Here is a 21,041-nt window from a genome sequence, read left to right as displayed (position 1 = left end):
AAGTCATCGAATAATTTCCTTTTCGTTATAGAAAACTTCTAAATTAAAAATAATAATTATTTATTAAATAATAAATAACAAAGTGTCGTATCTTTAACGAAAAACAACCTTAGGTTGTTACAAACTCAATGCACCATTCTCGCGCATAGACTCAGGGTAAGGGGAAAAGGGGCGCATTTAAAAATGGTAGCCTTACTAAAAGATAATTGACAAGTGTTCAACAAGATGTTAGTCCCACAAAGAATACGGCTATAAATCATGATTGTTTCTTACGCTGACCTAAAGGTTTTCGATACTAATTCATGGCTTGATGTAATGCTTCGCATAAATGTAAGAAAAAGGTAGAAATCGCATCGCATTTTTGCCCCACTTTTCAAAATCACTTTGCATTTTGTGAAGTACGAAGCTCTAATTCGAACCCTGAATGCAATTGAAAAAGGGACATCTTCTAAAATGAACTGACGAATTAAATACCACCTTATTGAGGTATTCTGAAATGAACTGATGAACTGAAACCAATTCATTGAGGTATTATGCAATAAACTGAGAAATTAAAGACCAACTTATTAAGGTATTTTGAAATGAACTAAGGAACTAAAGACCAACTTATTGAGGTATTCTGAAATTAATGGACAATTAAAGACCAACTTATTGAGGTATTCTGAAATGAAACAGACTCAAGACATACTTTAGCACAATTAGGACTGAAAAACTAGTTCAGAAAGTTAGGAAAGCTATTTGTCAGGAAGTTAATTCAATTCTTCCAACTTACAACAGTGGCCAGCTAATGAAGATCAAATTCCCCCATTACTAAATCCACTTTTCATGTACCTACCTCTTCAAAACATGTTGGCAATTGGGACAAAATTTCTGCCTTGATTCTATCTTCAAAAATATTATTTGTGCATAAAGGTTAAAACTGTCTGAACAGATCTGATTAGTTAGCACAACAAGATGGGGCAAAGGACTTTATACAATGAAGTAAACTTTGGTCACATTTAACATGAATAGCAATCCTATTGAAAACTGTACTATTAAGATATATATTGAGTCAGTGTTCTTGATAACTACTTTCCCATAAATTATTGTATGGTCTTACTATCTCAAAAACACTATTCAGGTGAAATTGTTTTTAAAGTCCTTCCTAAGTTTTTAATTTTAATTGCAGTGTTACTGTGAAGTAGAGGCTTTATTGACTTTAACACAAGGGAAAGTAGAAACAAATGTGACGGTTTTAGGGAGAACGGTAACAACCTATAATATCGGTAATAATACCGTATTGATACTACCCATAAAATTACCGATACTACCCATAAAATTACCGATACAAAGTATTGATAACTGTATAATTTACCAATACTTTCTAGATTAGTATCGATACTTTTTGTTCATTTTACATTACCAATACAACTCCATTCCCATTACAGATACATTGTACCATTACCAATTACCGATACCGTATTATCAATACCACCTATAATAACGATACCAATTATCGATACACTTTTACCGATACTATTATTAATAACACCACTTATAACTTTTAACATAATTACATTTTTATCATCTTCTTAACAAACATGTTTGAATCATTCATGGCTGTTTCACGCTCTGTATTTTGTTTGCACATATATCAACCTTATTCCCGCTATTTAAAAATTCAAGCGATAAATGACGGAAAATCTGTTAAAAGTCAACTAAAGTGTGTATAAGAATTTTGCTTACACTTTTTACGGAAAACTTGCTAGGCCATGTCTTAGCTTTTAAGACGAAAAAAATAAAAGGTTTTCCAAACTGACACACTCGCAATTTTTATTTTAGGCGTAACTTTTCTTCAAAGGTTATTTTTTACTTTGTAATACACTCTCATTCGAGGAAAGGCAAGAAGTGGTATTAAAGTAATAGTTTATTTCACGTGAAGTATGATAATCTTATCCTTTTAATCTTGGTGATTGTTACAAAACAAATCAAATAAACTGGTAAAGAGGTGTATTTTGCTTTGAAATCTTAAACTATATTTTTTTGTACACAGAGAACTATATTGCTTTAAGTTTTTAGTGTATTAATGACCTACCAATAGTTTCAGCTAGTCTCACAGCTTCATCTGCATTACCCACAATACCATCATAACCAGGTATTATGTTCACTTTAGCTTTAATTCCAATACGCTTGCTTTCAATTTTATCTCCCATGGCTTTTAATGCATACTTATTTGGACCAATAAATACAATACCAGATTGTTCCTATGTAATGAAAAAAAATTACTTCCTCAATTATTATGGCATTTTAACAGTAAATAAGTCTTTTTTGTACCAATGGTATCGTGGAAATGTTATTAGCAAATCAAAATATTTTTATGCTGCAAGTAATAAACAATCTAATAATCTAATAAGAATTACCAGTTGTTCATAGAAATGATAATTCTCTGATAAAAAACCATATCCTGGGTGAACCTACAAACAAGAAAGTACAAAACTCTATATATTATGGATTCTAAATTACACTGTTACGGTTAAGACATCCACTATTCAAAGAAATAGGAAAAAAAAAATCAAATCTCTATTAAATTGAGACTCCAGAAGTGACTGGATGTTCTTTTGCAATATGACTGATTTTTTAGTTTTTTCATCACTCAATACCGACTTACCCTTTATGTTCCACAAAATAATTAGATTCTCTATTGATTTCACTACTATTGGTTAAACAGTTTTAACAGGCATATTCTTGCTTTTCAATTAGCATACAAATTGATGACAATACATTGACATAACACTTAGAGATAGAAAGATTATATTTGTGACTGCAAAACACACCACATTATTACAGAAGGGAGTAATAAATGTAACACAAATCCTGTAATTGTATACAAAAAAAGTCTTCTTTACTTTACTTAGTAACAATCCTAAAAAGTGCAGAATAATAGCTTGCCAAAGGGATATATTCACCTGCTGTTTTTGGATTGATTTACAGTTCCTCTTTGCATCTACTCCTGTTTCTTGTTATATACATAACAAACTAATAATAATAAGTGCAAAGATGCGCATTTACTCTTTGCACATAAAAATTGGATTACCATTATCATTTCCATGCTAAATCAAAAGTAAGTGTAAATAATTCATATCTCAAATCAAAATCCTGAAGGGTAGTTTCCTTTGCTAAAGGATATTGAACACAATATATACTATATAGGATCTATTATAGCATGATATATAGTATATAGTTGGTACAATATGTTGTGGCTTTAAAGCTCGAGAAACTTTTTTTGAATCAAATCAGTTTCATTTAAAGAAGCTGGAAGTATTGTACTAATTTTTACAGTCTTTAATATTAAAGCTTAATGTACTAAAATTGTTCCAAATAAACCTGTTATTTTAACATCATTAGTTTTTTTAAAATCTCCATACAAGCTGTAACAAATTTAACATGGCTAATTACTATCTTGCTTGTGAGGATAGTATTGCTTTTAAACTCCTAACTAACTACGTTACAAATGAGTGATTTCTATGTCATCAACAAGCTTTTTTATATGCAAATTTTTTTTTTTAGAAAAATTACCTTTGGGGGATTGGCACCCACAACCTTTGGGTTTATGTTACGATGCCTTAGCCCATTAGCCTTGAGTAAAAACGTTTAATTCAACGGCTGGCGAATTATGCCACTGAACGCAAAATGATTTAATGATGCGAAATACAAAATTTTTTTGAATTTTTTTTATCTGTTGCCTTTTTTGTGTCGATCTTGAAACACTGATTAAAATAATGTATCAAGTCATGTGCTCTCGACAAACTTTTTAAAGGAGATATAAGCTGCTCAATAAAATGTACATCTATTTGTTTATATGCTTTATGTTTCAACGAATGGTTACATAGATTGTTTTTTTTGAAACGGGTTCAGGTACCGAGTTTGTGATTATAACTCAGGATATTAATTGGGTTTAAAGAAGACTTGCAGTTGTGGTCGGTTTGGTTGTTGTTGATAACAAGACAAAAAGCTTTTTATATTATTTTATTATTGGAACTCAATCTTTAGTTTTTATTTTATTCTTATATACTATATTATTATATCATTATTACTATCTCACCTGTGAGGATAGTATTATTTTCAACTTGTAACTAACTAACTAACTAACTAACTAACTAACTATCAATATCCCAAATTGTACTTGAAACATAACTGATTCAAACTCGTACCCAATCCTTTTCTAATCTGTGTTAACAAGTTTCATTCATAAACTTTATTTTAACAAATCTACTGTAATGGGAATTGAACCCACATTGTCATGCATGTCCTGCGTGTTAGCACAGCCGGTTAACCACTGGACCTTGGTGAATTAAATTTAGCTGTTACATTAAATGTAAATTTTTTTATTTTATTTTTGTTTAACAAAACCGTATTATTGATGCTAAAATCTATCAGGACAAAACAGTCAGGAAAAAGAAAAAGCTTTTTGAGGGTACATCATTAGTACTATTTAGTGAGAATGATGTACTCTTAAAAATAAATTTCTGCTGCGGTTTGATTCAGATTGGCACTATATGTGCAACAGTGGCAAATGTAACACTAGTTTACACATTGTATTTCAAATTCACTGTTTTTTTTAAGAAAAGCGAAGCCTGTGTGAAGGGCTTTTTCAGTCAGCTTTTAATCTATGTGTCACGTATATTGTTTTACAAAAAAATCAAAGGTATTAAACAATCAATTTACTTTTTAATAAGCCTAAGATGCAGAACTTTGATAAGACATTTAAGGATGTTTTTGCTCCACAAGCATTAATTTCAATAAATTGATAGCATAAAAGTAATTCTGCCTCTAACCAACCATGCTCTAACTTTTGTTCTGATTTTTCATTAATTCTGTTATCTCTGATTTTTTGCTGCTTGCCACACAAGAAGAATCGTAGTTACTTTATTATTTTGCAAACAATAAATCTTAAAAATACAGGGCATCCTCTTCTTTAAAGTTGTTGAAAAGTAGAAAAGTAGAAAAGTTGTTGTTCCAAATGTGAATTACATTTGACATATTGATGATAAGTTGTTTAATTATTGTACAGTTGATCACACATTTTTTTCATCATCATCATCATTCTCGGCTTAACGTCCGTTTTCCATGCTAGCATGGGTTGGACAGGGTATATTAATGACCCTCTTCCAATCTGATCTAGACTGTGTTAGATCTAAACTCAACTTCCTCTGTATCAAGTCTGTCCTTATAACCTCCTGCCAAGTCTTTCTCGGTCTGCCTCTGGGCTTTGCCCCAGGAACTATCAAGTCTCTAAACTTACTTACCCAATTATCCTCCTCCAGCCAATTCAATCTTCTTATCTGGATAACATCTTTAATTCTACGGAGACTTAGCCTGCTTCTTAACTCATCTGAACTCTTTCTGTCTCTCAGACTGGCGTTACACATCCACCTAACCATTCTCATATCATTCCTATCTAAACTGTCAAGATCTTTCTGCTTCACTGCCCATGTCTCACATTTTTTTTGTTTGTCTTTAATTTAAAATGAATGAACATTCTAGAATAAAAAGCTTCCGTTTGCCAGCTTGATCGGAATTTCCACAGACCCTTTGACTGCTAAAAACCTTAGGCCTCATTTGGGTCCTTTAAACTATTTTAATTGTTATTTTACTCAAAAAATTTATCTCATGACCAATTAATGCAGAACACAAAAAAAATGATTTAACGTTACTTTCTATGTTCTATGAAATTGTAAAATGGTTGTTTCACTCTTGCCAATGTTTCATAGACGTAATAATGAGATAGTTTATGCATTTGCATCTTGTCAAATTTGTTTAAACGTGACATGGTTTGTTGCAATTATCAATCAATTGCTTTGTAACTTTATTTGGCATTCTAATGGCGTCAATTATGCATAAAAAAGATAACAGGGTTAAAATTTATCTTGCTTACTTCCAACTGATTGGCTCTTTAATTAGCAGCGTTATAATGCATTAATAACAGCGTTATGGATTTCACAAAATTCAGAATGTTTAAATTTGTGATCATTGCTCAGACAGACATTCGCGTTGTAGTAAATAAAACAGACACTGGTGACGAAAATGTGCTTTGAAAGTCAACGTTCATTATTGTAAGGTTTGTTAGTGATTCAATAATGGCTGAAAATGCACTCTTGCTCATGAATTTGCGGTTAGTCAATATGACAACAATTTATTGTAAGAATTATCTCTTGATAGATTGAAGCATTTTTATGTTTTAGCTGTTATATATTTCTTTTATAAGAACTAGTATAACCTAACCTGAGGCTGACTTTTTTTAACCTGATTTGTTTATAGTTTGATATTTACAAAAAACACACAATTAGCTTTTTTTTACTAAATTTCTTTCTCAATGTTCTTCTAACTTTGTGTTACACCTTTTTGTTTTGTAAAAATTATTTTACGTGAGTCTTTGAACTCTCAGTTAAAAATAAAGTACTCAAAAATATATTTGTCTCTCTTATTGACAAACGGACTAGCTTTTTTTAAATTCTTGTTAACAAAATTTAATACGCCGAACAGCTCAAACATACATTTGTTTTAATATAATGTTTAAATGTGTAGAAAACCAAGTATTATTCCATTGTTTTGAGCTACATGATTTTTTAAATAGATAAATAAAATTAATAAAACTGAATTGATTCAAAAAAGCTTGTGGAGGTTTAAAGTCACAATATATTGTACTTTGTGGTTACATTTGAACAATATATTGTTCAGATGTAACCACTATTACGCAATATTGTTATATATTGTATATATACTATACCATAGTATATACTATATACTATATATTGTGTGCAATATCATGTAGCAGTGGAAACTACCCTTCAGGATTTTGATTTGAGATATGAATTATTTAATGGTAATCCAATTTTTCTGTGCCATAAAAATAATTACAAGGGTGATAAGGAGTTGCTTAATAGGCCAGATTTGAATAACAATGTAACATTGTCTCCTTTAGATTTTTTAAATAAAATAATTTATAACAAGGTGCTATACATATATCACCATGCACCAAACATTAAGGAAAAAAAAATGTAAATAAATCATTTTTCACATTCTTATAAATAGAACTTTACTAACTGCTTGTGCTCCAGTTTTTTTACATGCATCAACAACTTTTTGTATAACAAGGTAACTTTGATTGGATGGTGGTGGTCCTATACAAACTGCTTCATCAGCCAAAGCAACATGTTTCTAAAAAAACAGTCAATGATTCCCTACAAACCAGATTTTCTGGTTTTTAGGGAATCGGTATCAAGTTTCTTCAAATATGGAGCATTTCATAAACCCTTTAATGTATGGTATTCGCACTTCTTATTTTTGATTTGACCAACAAAAATTACATGACCTTACAAGGGCATATAAATACTTATACCATTAAATATTGGAATAACTTAAACTTAGTACCAAGTTCTTATACATTTTCCAAAAATAATTTAACTCACATCGTTAAATGGGTGAGTCTAAAACATCTAAAAAATGCTAACTTACTGCATTAACATCAGCTTCACTGTAAATAGCAACTGTTTCAATGCCTAACCTCTTGCATGTTTTTATCACCTGTTTGACAAAAAGAGGATAAAAAATAAATTAATTAGGATTTCATTCATGTATAATCGGTTTTCTTTAAAAAGTGTCTTTGAAATTTCTATTCAAGTTCTATTCTATAAGTTTTTTAAATTTTCCTATGTTAACTTTGGTCTACAATACAAACCATAATAAGCAAATCATAATAAATACAATAGTAAACTCTTATAAAAATAAAGATAAGAAGTTATAACACTGTTAGATCCAGCTCAATATACTTGTATTTAAGAAACAATGAATAAGGGTTAGCTATATAATAATACGAAGTGTATGTGACGGTCATAGTGGATGTGTTCACTTTCTTTTGATGTCGCCGAAAAAGTTATGTCTAATTTGTTAATCCTTCTGACGTTACGGTACTTCGTCAATGCATTTAGACTGACGTCAATACGTTTAATAAGATTGGTGAAGCCATTGCATTGCACTTAAAACTTTGAGGGCAAATAACTTGAAAACGAGGTGGTGATGGCAGTCATTTTTTACCTCGTTGGTAACTAGGGACCACCTGGGACCAATTTAGGTAAGTTTCCCAAACCTGGGTCCCCAAATCTGTTTCGGAATGATAACGTCATCAAAAAACATTTAAACCCCAATATCTCGGCAACGTTTGTCAAAGATACATGATCCCAAACATGTATACAATATGTTTGGAAGGGTCTTTGGTAACGTCAGTCAAATTTTTAAACCCTTATATCTTATTAACAGTTCATCAAAAGCACATGATCATATACATTTTCTTCATCAGCACTTTAAGCTCTACAGAGGCAACATGAAAACAAGGTTCTAATTTTTTTTTGGGGGGGATGAGTTGGTGACGTCATCAAAATTCACATGATCCTTCTTTTTATTTTTATCCTGCCTCAGTGGATTTTTCCACAGACTTTATGGACTATCTCTAGATCTTTGCGATGAAGGCAACGGGAATACAAATTTTAAAAGTACAAATTTTTTTCCACTTCTCGTCAATAGCATATGATAATATACATTTTTATCATCAGCGTTTCAATCTCCGCACATTACAGGAAACAGATAAACTGAATTTTGCCAAAAAATTTTTTGTATATGCAGTGCCAACCACAGCAAAAATATAAAACAATCTATTTTTCCATTGTCCTTCTGCCTAAGTGGATTCTCCATGGGCCTTATTAACTAGTAATATAATAATAAAGGGAAACATCATTCACAACACACACACTTCACTTGCCTGTTTATGCATGCATGCATGCACTCTAGAGATGTTTTACAAAGATGTTTTAAAGTGCCTTGTAGGCCAGGCAGTGAGTTTTGTAAAGTGCTTCATGGAAACAAATATTCTTGTTCCTTATTAAAACATTTTCACACCATGCAAAATATTTAAGAGGAAAAAGTAAAAGTAAAATGTAAGTTGAAACAGACTTTTTAAAATATTGGTAATATCACGTATATATAAAGTTAAACTATTGTACAAAGTACCACCTGCAAAGTAAAAGCCACGCCTAGCAATTTCCAACTTTACTGGAGGTAATTTTATGCAAGAAAAATTATTTTTTTTATTCATAGCATGAGCTGTAATATTAAAACATGTGTTAAAAATTTTACATCCTAATTCACTATTGAGACATTTATTAACAAGAACAACACACTCTTGCTTTAACTGGTTGTAAATAGAAGGCCAAATTTTACGATCTATGTATTTAAAAAAACTGAATGTGTAGAACAGCTGTATGTCAATAGTGAAACAACATTCCAAACATAAACTTTTGCATGTCTTTACTGTTATGAAATGTTTCGTATGCTCTAACAATCTGAGACGTGAGCTAGCACGTCTGTATGATCGATTGAAGTTGTCAGACATTGCAAGGTTGTCATCAACTAAAATACCAATTACTTATATTGTGTAACAAAGTTAATCGGGACACCATTATAAGTAATTGCTAATTATTTACCAGATAATTTCAATCGTTTTGATGTGCCAAATAGCATCACTTCATTTTACCTTTCTTTGTATTCAATATTAATTCGTTCTTCCAGCAGTACGTACTGATGCATTTCATGTCCTTGTTAAGACATTTCTCGATTAAGAAAACATCTTTGTGAGCGAAATAAATTTATCGTCAGCATACTTATCACCTCACAATGACGGACATGATCTTTTAAATCGTTGAAGAAGATAATAAAAAGCAGTGGACCCAGTATCGATTCCAAGATAAATAGCACTGACTAATTTTCTCAGAGTCCATATTTGGTGTAATTTTATCACAAAGTAACGTTGCAGCCATCTTGGTCCATCGGTTACGGCGAAAATCATATTGACAGTTCGTTAGAAGGTTTTCGTTTTCGAAAAAAAAGTCTGACAGATTTTTGTGGACTGTTTTTCAAGTATTTTTGATAACACTGGAAGGATGGATATCAGCTGATAATTGGTTGGCAGTGACGGATCCCCGGATTTGAATTTAGGCATTACCCTTGCACTTTTCCAAATTGTTGGAACAGTTGAGGTCTCAAAAGGTTTATAATAGAACATAGTGCCACTTAAATATATCTACCACAGTGCTTTAAAAGTCCTGATGGTAAATTGTCAATTCCTGTGGCTTTCTGTCTTTTTATTGATCTTAATTCCTTCTCAATTAAAAACATACTCAAGCACAAATGTTTTGAAAGTTCGTTGTGGTGAAAGTGGTACATACTTTCAAGTAAAATTGACAAGAGGTAAAGCGCATTCCTTTATTTTTCTAATGGCTGTTTTATAATACGAACTAAAATTGTTGACTTTTTACTTATTATCTCATAACGTCAACTTCAACTTGTGTATTCAATATAAAAGTTTCTAGATGTGGTAAGTTATACAGGAGTCCACGTATATATATTTGATGGATAAATTTGATACCTTTTTGTTTGCAAAAGCAGTTCACATCGGTTGGTCCTGGACACTGTTCGATATCTCCACATATTAATATCGGCATAACCAAGAAACTTTTTCTTTGTGTTTAACGTGTGTTGTTGAATTTTTTTTGTGAGTTATAATCAAACAATGTACTCGTAGACTGCGATTGTTGAGGTTAAACCATACCAGTTTTAAGCAGTGTCAAACTCATTCCATATTCTTGATGAAACTGTGGTTTTGTAGCAAAAAAAACAGCATAAAGATACAAGAAAGCGGCAGACTATAAGACATGTCCACGCTTCTAATAAGCAACAGCACAGCCTCGGATGAATAAGTTAAAATACGACAAATTAACTATGGACTTTTGTAGCATCTTCACATGTTAGGTTCCACATATATTTACATCTTAAAATATTTTTACATCTTCAAAAAAGTTCTATAATAAATAAAAAATGCTTAATGTTGAGAAAGTATAAAACACCAAATATGAAGAAACAATGAAAAGGGTAAAGAGATACATAATATTATGTGAATAAAATTAATTTCACATAGACAACGCTTCAGTCAGGGCTTTGTCTTGCTTTAGTATTAAATTTAGTTTTATCACTGATCTGGGGTACTTTTACTGGCAAGTCATTAAAAATGACTGATTGATCTTGAAATGTATGTTTTTATAATCATTAGTACAAAACTTAATGAACAAAGATGTCTTTGTCGTTTTACTGATTGTAAAATTGAGTGTAAAAGTTAAAAGGTTTTAAAACTTTTTTTACTATTGTTAAATTGCTCTATCCACGATAAATTTCAATCAAATGTTACTTTAAGTAATTTTACTGTAGACTCTTGCTGTATTAACTCCCTCTCTGAGTGAAAAAAATCCTTTTTGTCACAGTTTAATTTTCGTATTATAGTTTATAGCTTCTGCTGCCAGTTTAGATAAATGGTAGGTCCAAATGATGTTGACTCAATGCATGCAGCTAAATGTGCAAAATAGAGGTTAAAAAGTACTGGTTCTAGAATTCTATTGCAGAACACCATAATACATAGGTGGTTGAGAAGGTTGGTCATCAATTTGTGCATATTGTTTTTGGTTAAATAGATAACTTAGATGATTTTCATAGCGGAATTACTAAAGGAAATCAGTAATATTTGGTGGCCAATAGTATAAAAATCTTTTGAGTAATCGATAAGAGTTGATACTGTTATATCAATGCTATTTCACGCTCTTTGGATTTCCTCTTTAAATCTGAACAGCACTGTGGTTATATAATGGCCCATATAGAAAGCAGACTGCCTATCGCTTTAGTACAGACAGTTTACTGATATGAACTGCAAGTTGATGGAGTATCACTTTCTTGTATACTTTAGACAAAACTGTTGACATAGAAATGGTTTGAAGTCCTTCTCATTTACGAGGTTATCAATTTTTGTAACCGGACTCCTATTTGATGGATGGAAACCTATGTTTACATGTATTTATTGTCAAATATAACAAAACGCTGGACAATGTCACTGACTCCGTAAATATAGCAGAAGATAGAAAGTTGGTTGAAGTATAGAGCATTAGTGTGAAGAATAACTGAGTTGTTTGAAAGTTATGATGGAAGACATTGGTTGTACAGAAGGTGTTGGTTTACATCAGAAAATTCTTAAGGAAAAGGATTGGAAGAAAATATTACTGAGGAAGGAAGAGTATTAGAAAGTCTTATCGGAGACAAAAGGTTAGTGGTTTTTGGTCATAAGATGGCAAGGACTAAAAGACTTGAGTTTCCAGATTTCAAAGCTTAAGATGGTATTATGAAACTTACTGAAAAATTAGACAAGATATTCCTTGAAGATGTAAAGCATTGTAAATATGTGACATATGAAAAATTTGAGCATTTCTGCAATTTAAAAGAAAGGAAATGTCTTTACAGGGTATACCATTGAGTTTGAAGATTTTTACTAGAATTTATAAAAAGTAAGATATTGAAGGCAAAGAGGGCAGACATGTTTTTTACCATTTATAACTTTAGTTGTGTTAATTTGTGCTTTATAATTAAGATAAAAGGCTTTTGCTGTCAAGATATTATTAGTTTATGTGAGAAACGAACTTTTTAATGATGTTGAAACTCATATGGAATCAATTATATGGGTCGTACAATGCCAAAAAAGAAGTAACTTTATGTTTTGCCCTACTTATTTGCGTCACAGATACTTATGTTATATTTTACTATTTTCTGGAGATATCGAGAAATTCGGATTTATCACAATTTGTTTTGAGGCAAGGAATGAAAATCTTGCATCAAGGTTCAATGTTTATTTACAAACTTAGACGCTATAAAACTTCTCGTCAAAAACTTTGGAGATTCTTACTTTAACAGAAGCTCATATCAAAACTAACATGTATAACGATATTTGTTAGTTGTATGCAATCCTGGGGTACACTTTTTTATATTGTAACAGGAAAAGTAGCAAGTGCAGTGGTGTTGGATTTTATTTATGACCATATAAAATGGAAAAGAAAAGATGAGTTTTGGAATACTGTGAAAAAGATGATGCCAATAATATCGAAAGCCTACCATCGCAAATCGACAACAAAAATAAATGATAAGTCAATTCACTGTGTCACTAATCAATGAATACTTAAGAATTTTATATGAAGTAAATCAAGACAACCAGCCCATAGAACATGCAAGACATTCAAATTTGACTATGTGTCAAAAATATATTAATTGAAAAGCAGTTATTAAAATTAAAACGAAATAAAGTCACTTGGGTCAATGATCTTTCTTCTGGACTTCAGAAAGGACTGTGCTTCAGAAATTGCTTTACCATTATGCTTCATCATTAACTTGTCATTAAAAAACACTGAGTTTCACCCAATTGGAAACATGCTTCAATTACACCAATTTTCAAGTCTGAATCACTAAGAGCCTTGAACAACTACCCCCCAATTATATTCTTCCGATACTTTCAAAAATTCTTAAAAGGTGTGTTCACCAGCAATTAATAGTGTATCTAGAGAATAACATGCTGCTTTCACGATATCAGTACGGGTATCGTTCTAAGCGGTTAACAGATTTAGCAGCTACGTTGCTTCTAGATAGCTTAAGAAAAAAAGCGGACAAAGATAATCTATAATTGTTTTTATGGGTTTGTTAAGGGCGTTAAATGCATTTCTTATGATACACTACTTGAAAAACTGGCTGAATATAAAATCAACAACACCCAATTGAACTGGGTCACTTGTACTTATTCAATCACTTGCAACAAGTAGTACTAGACAACATGAAATCCGAAATTCAGCACATACATTGACCCTTGCTATTTTTGATATTTTTCAATGATTTTTAAGATGTCATTATTCGAGCTGAAGTTATAAAGTTTGATGACGACACGTTGATTTACTATCAAGAATACTTTGCACAATGAGCTTAAGAATGTAAGCAGGTTCTTCCAAGATAATGACTTCGTAATTAATCCAAAAAAAGGAAAAACGGATTAATGTTAGTGGGAACTAACAACAGGCCTGGCCGTGAAAAGCTTGTAATCGCACTTGCACGCCCCCCACCACCCCACTACTTATTTTGCTGTGTCATGAAACGCATACCATGTCTTCTACTTGGTATGCAAGTAAATTTAAAAATTTACACTGCATTACACTTCAGGCCTATCAATAAAGCTTCCATAATTTTGTTTGCGCGAGCAATTCTAAAATCCTTTGCCCCTGTAGACGGCATGGAGATTGCTGTTTTGACGTGGGGAACAAGCGCAATACAAGTTCCAACAAAGTTCACAATTGGGATCATGAAAATTATTACTTAAAATGTTATTCCGTTATTGTCAAGAAATCTTTTTATCTTTTACTTTTACATTATTTTTCTCCAAAGACAAATAATATTTTTACACCTGATGATTGTAAGATCGTTCTTTCAAAATCCTGGTGATTATACTTTCCTATGAAATGTAATGATCACTCACCTTAGACCACAGAAATAATAATCATTTTTGTTTTACTGTAAAGAAATTAACGAAAAAAAGCCTATTTAACCTTTAGCACACGCTATGTTTTTTCAGTTTGGTACCCCAGCCCGCTCCATATTTGGTATAAATAATCGCCATGCTAAACCGCTTATAATTTGGGAATGTTATGCAAGTTATGCAAAATAAAAAAGTAAACCCATTTTGAAAACCTTAAACTTTAAACCACGTATCATTATTAAACAGCAAAAAAATTCTGCAAAAATGCAAATCGCTACCTTAGTTCTAAAGGGGCCTAAGTCCAGGTCCTCCCCAATTCTAAATGGGCCTAAGTCCAGGTCCCCAACAATTCTAAAGGGGCCTAAGTCCATTTTTATGAAAATTAAGAATTTTGATTTTTCTGAATCTCTGGATCACTGGCTTTCTTTTGATGTGTCTGAAGTATGGGTTTTGAGGTTAGAAAGTCTTGAAAATTGATCACAAACCTTTGATAAATAGCATATTTAATTTTAAAAAGGCCTAAGTCCATTAAGGTTTTAGTGCATATGGGCCTAAGTCCATCTGGATGAAATGTTTCAGTTTTAAAAAGGCCTAAGTCCATGGGAAAGGGCCTAAGTCCATATTAAATTCAATTTAAATAAAAAAAGGACCTAAGTCCATTTAGAACAGCCCAGCATTATGGTTGGTTGTAAGTAGATGAAAAAATTTAATATAGTGTATTAATGATTTAATGGTGGTAAAAAAGAAAAGCAACAAAACCTGCATAGTGTGTTTTCAAATGTGGTTATTAGAAGAAGAATATTTTGGTTTGTATTAGAACTTTTTGGTTACTTTATTCAAATGGGTGCAAGCTCAGAAGACATGATACCGTGTAACCTCCTTTTGGCAGCGACCTGAGTGACCGCCATTCGTTGACGTTTACGTGTCTTCGCAACAACTTGCGGTGATAATGAAGACTGCTGATGTTGTCGTTCTTTGCCTTTAGCCTTTGTAGGAGGTCTGCCTCTGCCTTTTTTAACCCGTTTTTCTGAAGTAGTTTCATCATCATCATCAGAAGTGGAATCTCTTTCTGTCCCATATGCTTCATTTTGAGTTTTGCTTTAGACGGTGGTATTGGTGTGGATGATAGACAGGGTAGCATGTCATTCTCCTGATAACTGTTGTTCTTACAGTTATCTAAGGTTGTGTCCTCTTGCTGATTAGACCAGCTTGAACTACTCATTTCATTTTCGTGGGCATCAGATACTTCAGAGTCTAAACATAAGTAGAGTAGCAAAGCTATCTAGCTATATAAAAAAGGGCCTGAAAAATATTCGTTGCATGTAATATTAAAAAACAATCTTACCTGACACATCTGAAGAGTCTAAGTCATCTATGAAGTCTAAAACGTCTTGAGCATTTCTAAAATGTATTTTTACTTGTTTTGAACTGGACGCCATTATTTGTTGCAACTGTGTCGTAGAACAACAAGTTTGGATATGTGCAACAGGCAAGTCAAGTTGCACAGGGTGCTAAAAATTCTTTAATATGGCTTATTTATCTGTCTGCTCACTATTTTAACGATTTTTGGGGGTTTTGGCACATTGTAGCTACCATATGACTTGCTCAAAGTGACTATGGTCTTAAAACGTATATATACCCCTTTCGCATTTACGTAAAAGTATATATACGTCTTTCACGTACTAAAGGTTAAAGGCAACCTGTGCATCCTAGCTAATCCACAGACTCCTGACACAGATAAATAATTACTGGTAACTGCTGATTACAGCTGTTATCTAGCCAGGCTATGCTTCATTAGTGCGAGGATGAACGCGAATGAGATACGGGTAAAACAAGTCAGCATAATTGCACTTAAAAGCGGAACATTATTATTTTTTCATTTCGAAATTTAATCTAAATGAAAAAATGAATTATTTGAAAAACAAATTCAGAGTGCCAAGTTCGGAAATTCGCTCAGCAATCCAAACCCTCTCTATAAACGACCCTGGAGAATATTTGTTCCTTTGTGTTAAATGCTATTCTAATCTACTTATATCTTCGCAAACACATCAAGCATATCAAAATGATCTGCTTCTGGTAATAGAGCAGTATAGCAGGAATCATTTCTTGGTGTTATTGACATGTATTTCACCCTAGTGCCCAGGATTGGAAATATTAAAAAAACCTCAAATTAAATTTAAATGATATTATAATTCTCTTTTTTTATCTTCGTTACTTTCAAGCAACAGATGGCCAATTTAAATAAAAAAAAAATACAGTGAAAAAGGTACATGAAACAATGTCCTCCGCCTTCCTTATTTTATTTTACATATTCTGATTGCTAATATAAAAATAGATAATAAAAATATAAAATGTCAAAAAAACCTTCCAAACATCATTGTTACAGACGTGTGCAAAAAAAAACTACACATGATAAAAACAGAGATTACTTTCAGTTTGACCCTAATAAAACCCTAAGTCACAATAAATTCATTAAATATGAATGTAGGTTTTGGGGAGTTTCCAGAGAAGCAGTATATGTGCATAATTGGACATATTGAAAAAAATAGTCAGTGGCCCGTGGAAAAATCCACGGGTGTGCCCGTCCTTTATTTACAGCATTACAAATCGCAAGTGCTTCTTCTGTAATGTCTCCTTCTTTGAACTTTTCAACTCTTCCTATTGAAATATAGTAATGACCACAGGAACTGAAAGAAACTGGTATATCTGTGTTAAAGATAATTATTTTATCGTTGGCAAAATCTATTCTAGTGTTTGCCTTTTTCATAGCTTCCTTGCTTAGCAATAAGGGTATTGGTATCTGTACCACATCTGTGGATAACATTACGCTTCGTCCAGCAATTATTGTAGGTAAGGTGACATTTTTAACAGATGTTACATGTTTACCACTTCCAAACTTGAATATTGTTGCACTTTTTTCTTTCAATCACAGACTTGAACTCTCTATATTCAATGTGTTCAGATAACATTGCAACCATTCTTCGCCACAAACCATTTTGGTACACCCAGAGTCGAGTATGGCCATGCTTAAAGTTTCTCCAACAAGATTTGTCATGCATTCTTCAATAAGGGTTACCTGAACTTCATCTGGTGCTTGTTTTTTGTTTTCCTGTCCCTGACGTGTATCTGAGCATGACTTTGCCCAGTGAAAAACTGATCCACAGATAGCACATCTACTAGGCTCACCATTTCTATGTAATGGGTTCAATCTCCTATTCCCATCTGCAAATCTTTGGGTATATGTTCTTCTGTTATCTCTAAATCGACTTTGAGTTTTATTTTGTCTGTTAGTAGCTCCTTAGTAAATGTCTTTAGTCTTCTTTATTTTGATATCATCTCGTATATTTAAATAGGATTTGTATTTTCCAGATCCTTTACCACCTCTTGATATAATTTCCACATCTTTAACTGTATCACAGTTCTTGAACTTACACTTTGCAAATGACTTAGCTTTGGGTTTAACGGAACGATCAAACCACTTTTGGTCTTGTGTGTCACTGTTCGTTACACCTAAGGAAAGTCGACTTATGCTACTGGTTAGATTATTTATATCATTCCATCAATTTCATCTGATGCAACTTGTCTCTCCTTTCTAATGGCATCCTTACTTTCTGGTTCATCACTTTGGAAGTTTTGCAAATCAATATCAGAATTTTTTTCTTCGCCACTGTCATCACATCTCCATCACCTACTATTTCTTCATTCACATGATTATCGGTGTCAGTTGAAGATATTATTGGTTGACTTCTGCAACTTTCTATGGGAGTAGCATTAATCAGAGAAGAACCTTTGTCTCTATGGATAAGACAAGGGTGCACACGGACGTACAAACTGCCATGCTTTATTAAAACCTGTTTGCCGTCCTGTCCTATGACACTACCTGGGCCTTTCCAAGCATTGCTGGTGTTTCTTTTACAAAATACTTTGTCCCCAGTTTCAAATCTATTATCACCTGACGTTCTTGTTTGATGCCTTAATGCTCTTCTAACTTTTTCCCCTGATTCACTTCGTATGAATGCCTTCCGTGCAGCGTTCATGGCATTTAGATTTGTTGCAACAATCTCACTGGTTGTCTTTCCTTCTAAAGCTGGTAACTTCGCATTATCGCAGTTTGGAAGATTTGGGTTGAATCCAAAAACAAGTTGGTTCGGACTGTAGCCATTGACATTTTTTAGGGAATTTTTGGCGCTCACTGACCAGGCTACTGCTATGTCCAAATCGACTGTGACTTTATCCTCCATCATCTTGCTAACCTTATAACCAAGAATAGCATTATGTCTTTCCAACAAACCATTGCTCCAAGGGCGTTCTGAAGCTGTTGTGCATATTCTGATGTTGGCATTTTCACACATCGATACAAAATCCTCATTTGCAAATTCTCCCCTGTTATCGACAAGAAATTTTTCAGCAGAACCAAATACGGAAATCCATATTTGAAAGATTCATTTGATTTCCCTTTTGTTTTGATGACACATGAAGTACTGTAGCAAGTAAAATGGTCAACTAAATGCAAAAAGCAAGCCTTTGGCAAATCTGACCATTCTTTTAGATCTAATGCTACTGTTTCATTGAATCGCCTTGACATTGGAAAACCTACAATCGGAGTTGGCTTTGGCATTTTGTATTTCAAACAAATTTGGCATGAATGCTCAAACTCATCAAGATGATTAAATATCTCAACATCATTAATATTTGCATCTATCAGCAACTGTTTTAGTCTTGAACTATTAGGATGACTGAACTAGCGATGACTGCAGCAGCCTTCTTCTGCAGTGGTTCTAAATGTTCAACTATCCTCCATCATCTTAACCCTATTCGGTCCGAGGGGGGGGGGGGGATTCCGCCCCCCCCTGACAGTTTTTTTTTAATAACTCCTGATTGCTTTCTTATATGGCTATGATACTTACTAAGTTTCAACATTTATCTATTAGACACCTGCATGCTAAATTTTTAGGTCCCATACCTTTCAGAGGCTTTGATATTGGCTATTACTCGAAACTACCCCTAAAATCTCTATGAAATCCTTATAATGGGGAAAATATAATAACTCCTGATCCTTAGAACTTGAAACTTGCAACACAACTTTGTTTCATCAAGAAGAATCATTTTGAATAATTTTGACACGTGACTAATCCGATTTCCCAATTTTGTCGGATTTTACCCTATAATTGGAAAAAAACAAATTTTCAGGCAATTTTTGGCAATTTTTTATTCGATCCATGTAAAAACCGGAAGATATGTTAAAAGAAATTTATTTAGCTTTCAGAAACTTCAAACAGAATGTAAAAGGTAATTATATTTTAAGCAGATAGTGGCATTTTTAACAATTTTCAAGCTTCTGATGACGTCACAGAAAATGTGCTGATGCAAGCAAAAATTTATTGCCGCCATTTTGTTCCTTTTATGACGTACTATAAGTGTGCCAAGTTTGGTTCAATTTGAACAATCCTATGAAAAGTTATTGAGGGGGGGGACAAGGTTTATGAAAATGTTAAAAACCATGGACAAAAGGCATTGTCTGTGAGATGGGTCATGACTGAGAAAATACTGAATCAGAAGAAAAAGATAAAGGCCAGATTAGTTGAACGGGGTTTCGAAGAGACAGAAAATGACATTTTAAAAGACTCCTCAACTTGCTTGAAGAAAAGTTTGCCTTTGATACTCATACTTATTGCTTACAATAATTGGAGATGAAATTCTATTGACATCAAATCTGCATTTTTACAAGGAAAAGAAATTGAAAGTATCAGCTTCTTTTGGAGGTTTCAGCTAAACAGTTCTTTCAAGGGAGGATATGTTATGACTGGACTGAGCAAGGTATTTTTAGTCGTATTTTAGTGACATATAACACAGACGTGTATTGTAACGTCGGAAGACATTTATTTTATTTTTAGTTTGCATTTGCAGATAAGAAAATGAGACCGTCATTGCTCTTCCTCGTGCTACGCGATTGAGCGAACCGTAGGTAGACCACATCACGTTTATTTTGATTTAATTCAGGATGGCGACCACCACTGCTGGTATAAACGCAGCACTTGGTCCCTTTCACAAAGATCCAGACACAGTTACCACAACACGTTTTGTGAAGCATATTAAACGGGTGAAAATGATATTTAGTACAGGACATTAATGATGACCAGAAGAAATCCTTTTTACAAATTTGGGGAGGAGATGATATGATAAGCTTGTTTGAACATGAAGGGAAGATTGTTGATGGAGACATTTTCGAAGCAGCAGTAAAGAAAATTGGAGATGCCCTTAAAGGACAAATCAATGAAGTTTATCCAGTATACAAACTTTTTTGTGAAATGCCACAAGGTAAGCAACCTTTTTTCTGAGTGGTATCCAAAAGTACTAGAGCAGGCACAGCTTTGCGATTTTGAATGCTATAGTGCAGACAAAGCTGCTAGAGATTCAATGACTATGCAAACCGAAAATCATAAGCTGCGTAAGTTTGCGTTAGCAACAGATTTTGACGCATTTGCCAAACAAGGTTTGGCATTAGAATCAGCTGCGACTCAGGCCAATAAAATTTAAAAAGCAGCCAATATAGACCGCATCAACCATATCGTTCAGAAACATAGGGATAGACGAAACAAACACCATTCTCCAGATTGTGAAAAAA

General features: G+C 32.9%; 1 protein-coding gene across 5 annotated transcripts in view; it reads right to left on the bottom strand.

Moving 5' to 3' along the window:
- Window positions 1-21,041, bottom strand: part of LOC130636174 (propionyl-CoA carboxylase alpha chain, mitochondrial-like) — an 82,149-nt gene that overhangs the window by 43,918 nt on the left and 17,190 nt on the right. For 3 of the 5 annotated variants that reach the window (XM_057445806.1, XM_057445807.1, XM_057445811.1), the window contains exons 2-6: window positions 15,285-15,670; window positions 7,495-7,563; window positions 7,084-7,197; window positions 2,400-2,453; window positions 2,075-2,243 (exon numbers count right to left, since the gene is read on the bottom strand). In XM_057445806.1, the coding sequence (XP_057301789.1) occupies window positions 2,075-2,243; window positions 2,400-2,453; window positions 7,084-7,197; window positions 7,495-7,563; window positions 15,285-15,670 (792 nt within the window). The remainder of the gene's footprint in view (window positions 1-2,074; window positions 2,244-2,399; window positions 2,454-7,083; window positions 7,198-7,494; window positions 7,564-15,284; window positions 15,671-21,041) is intronic. The other 2 variants (XM_057445808.1, XM_057445810.1) reach the window with 1 other exon arrangement.

Source organism: Hydractinia symbiolongicarpus, chromosome 3, assembly GCF_029227915.1.
Source record: "Hydractinia symbiolongicarpus strain clone_291-10 chromosome 3, HSymV2.1, whole genome shotgun sequence".
In the NCBI taxonomy this organism is placed as follows: Eukaryota; Metazoa; Cnidaria; class Hydrozoa; order Anthoathecata; family Hydractiniidae; genus Hydractinia; species Hydractinia symbiolongicarpus.
The sequence above is the reverse complement of the archived record's forward strand: the minus strand, read 5'-3'. Positions and strand labels throughout refer to the sequence as shown.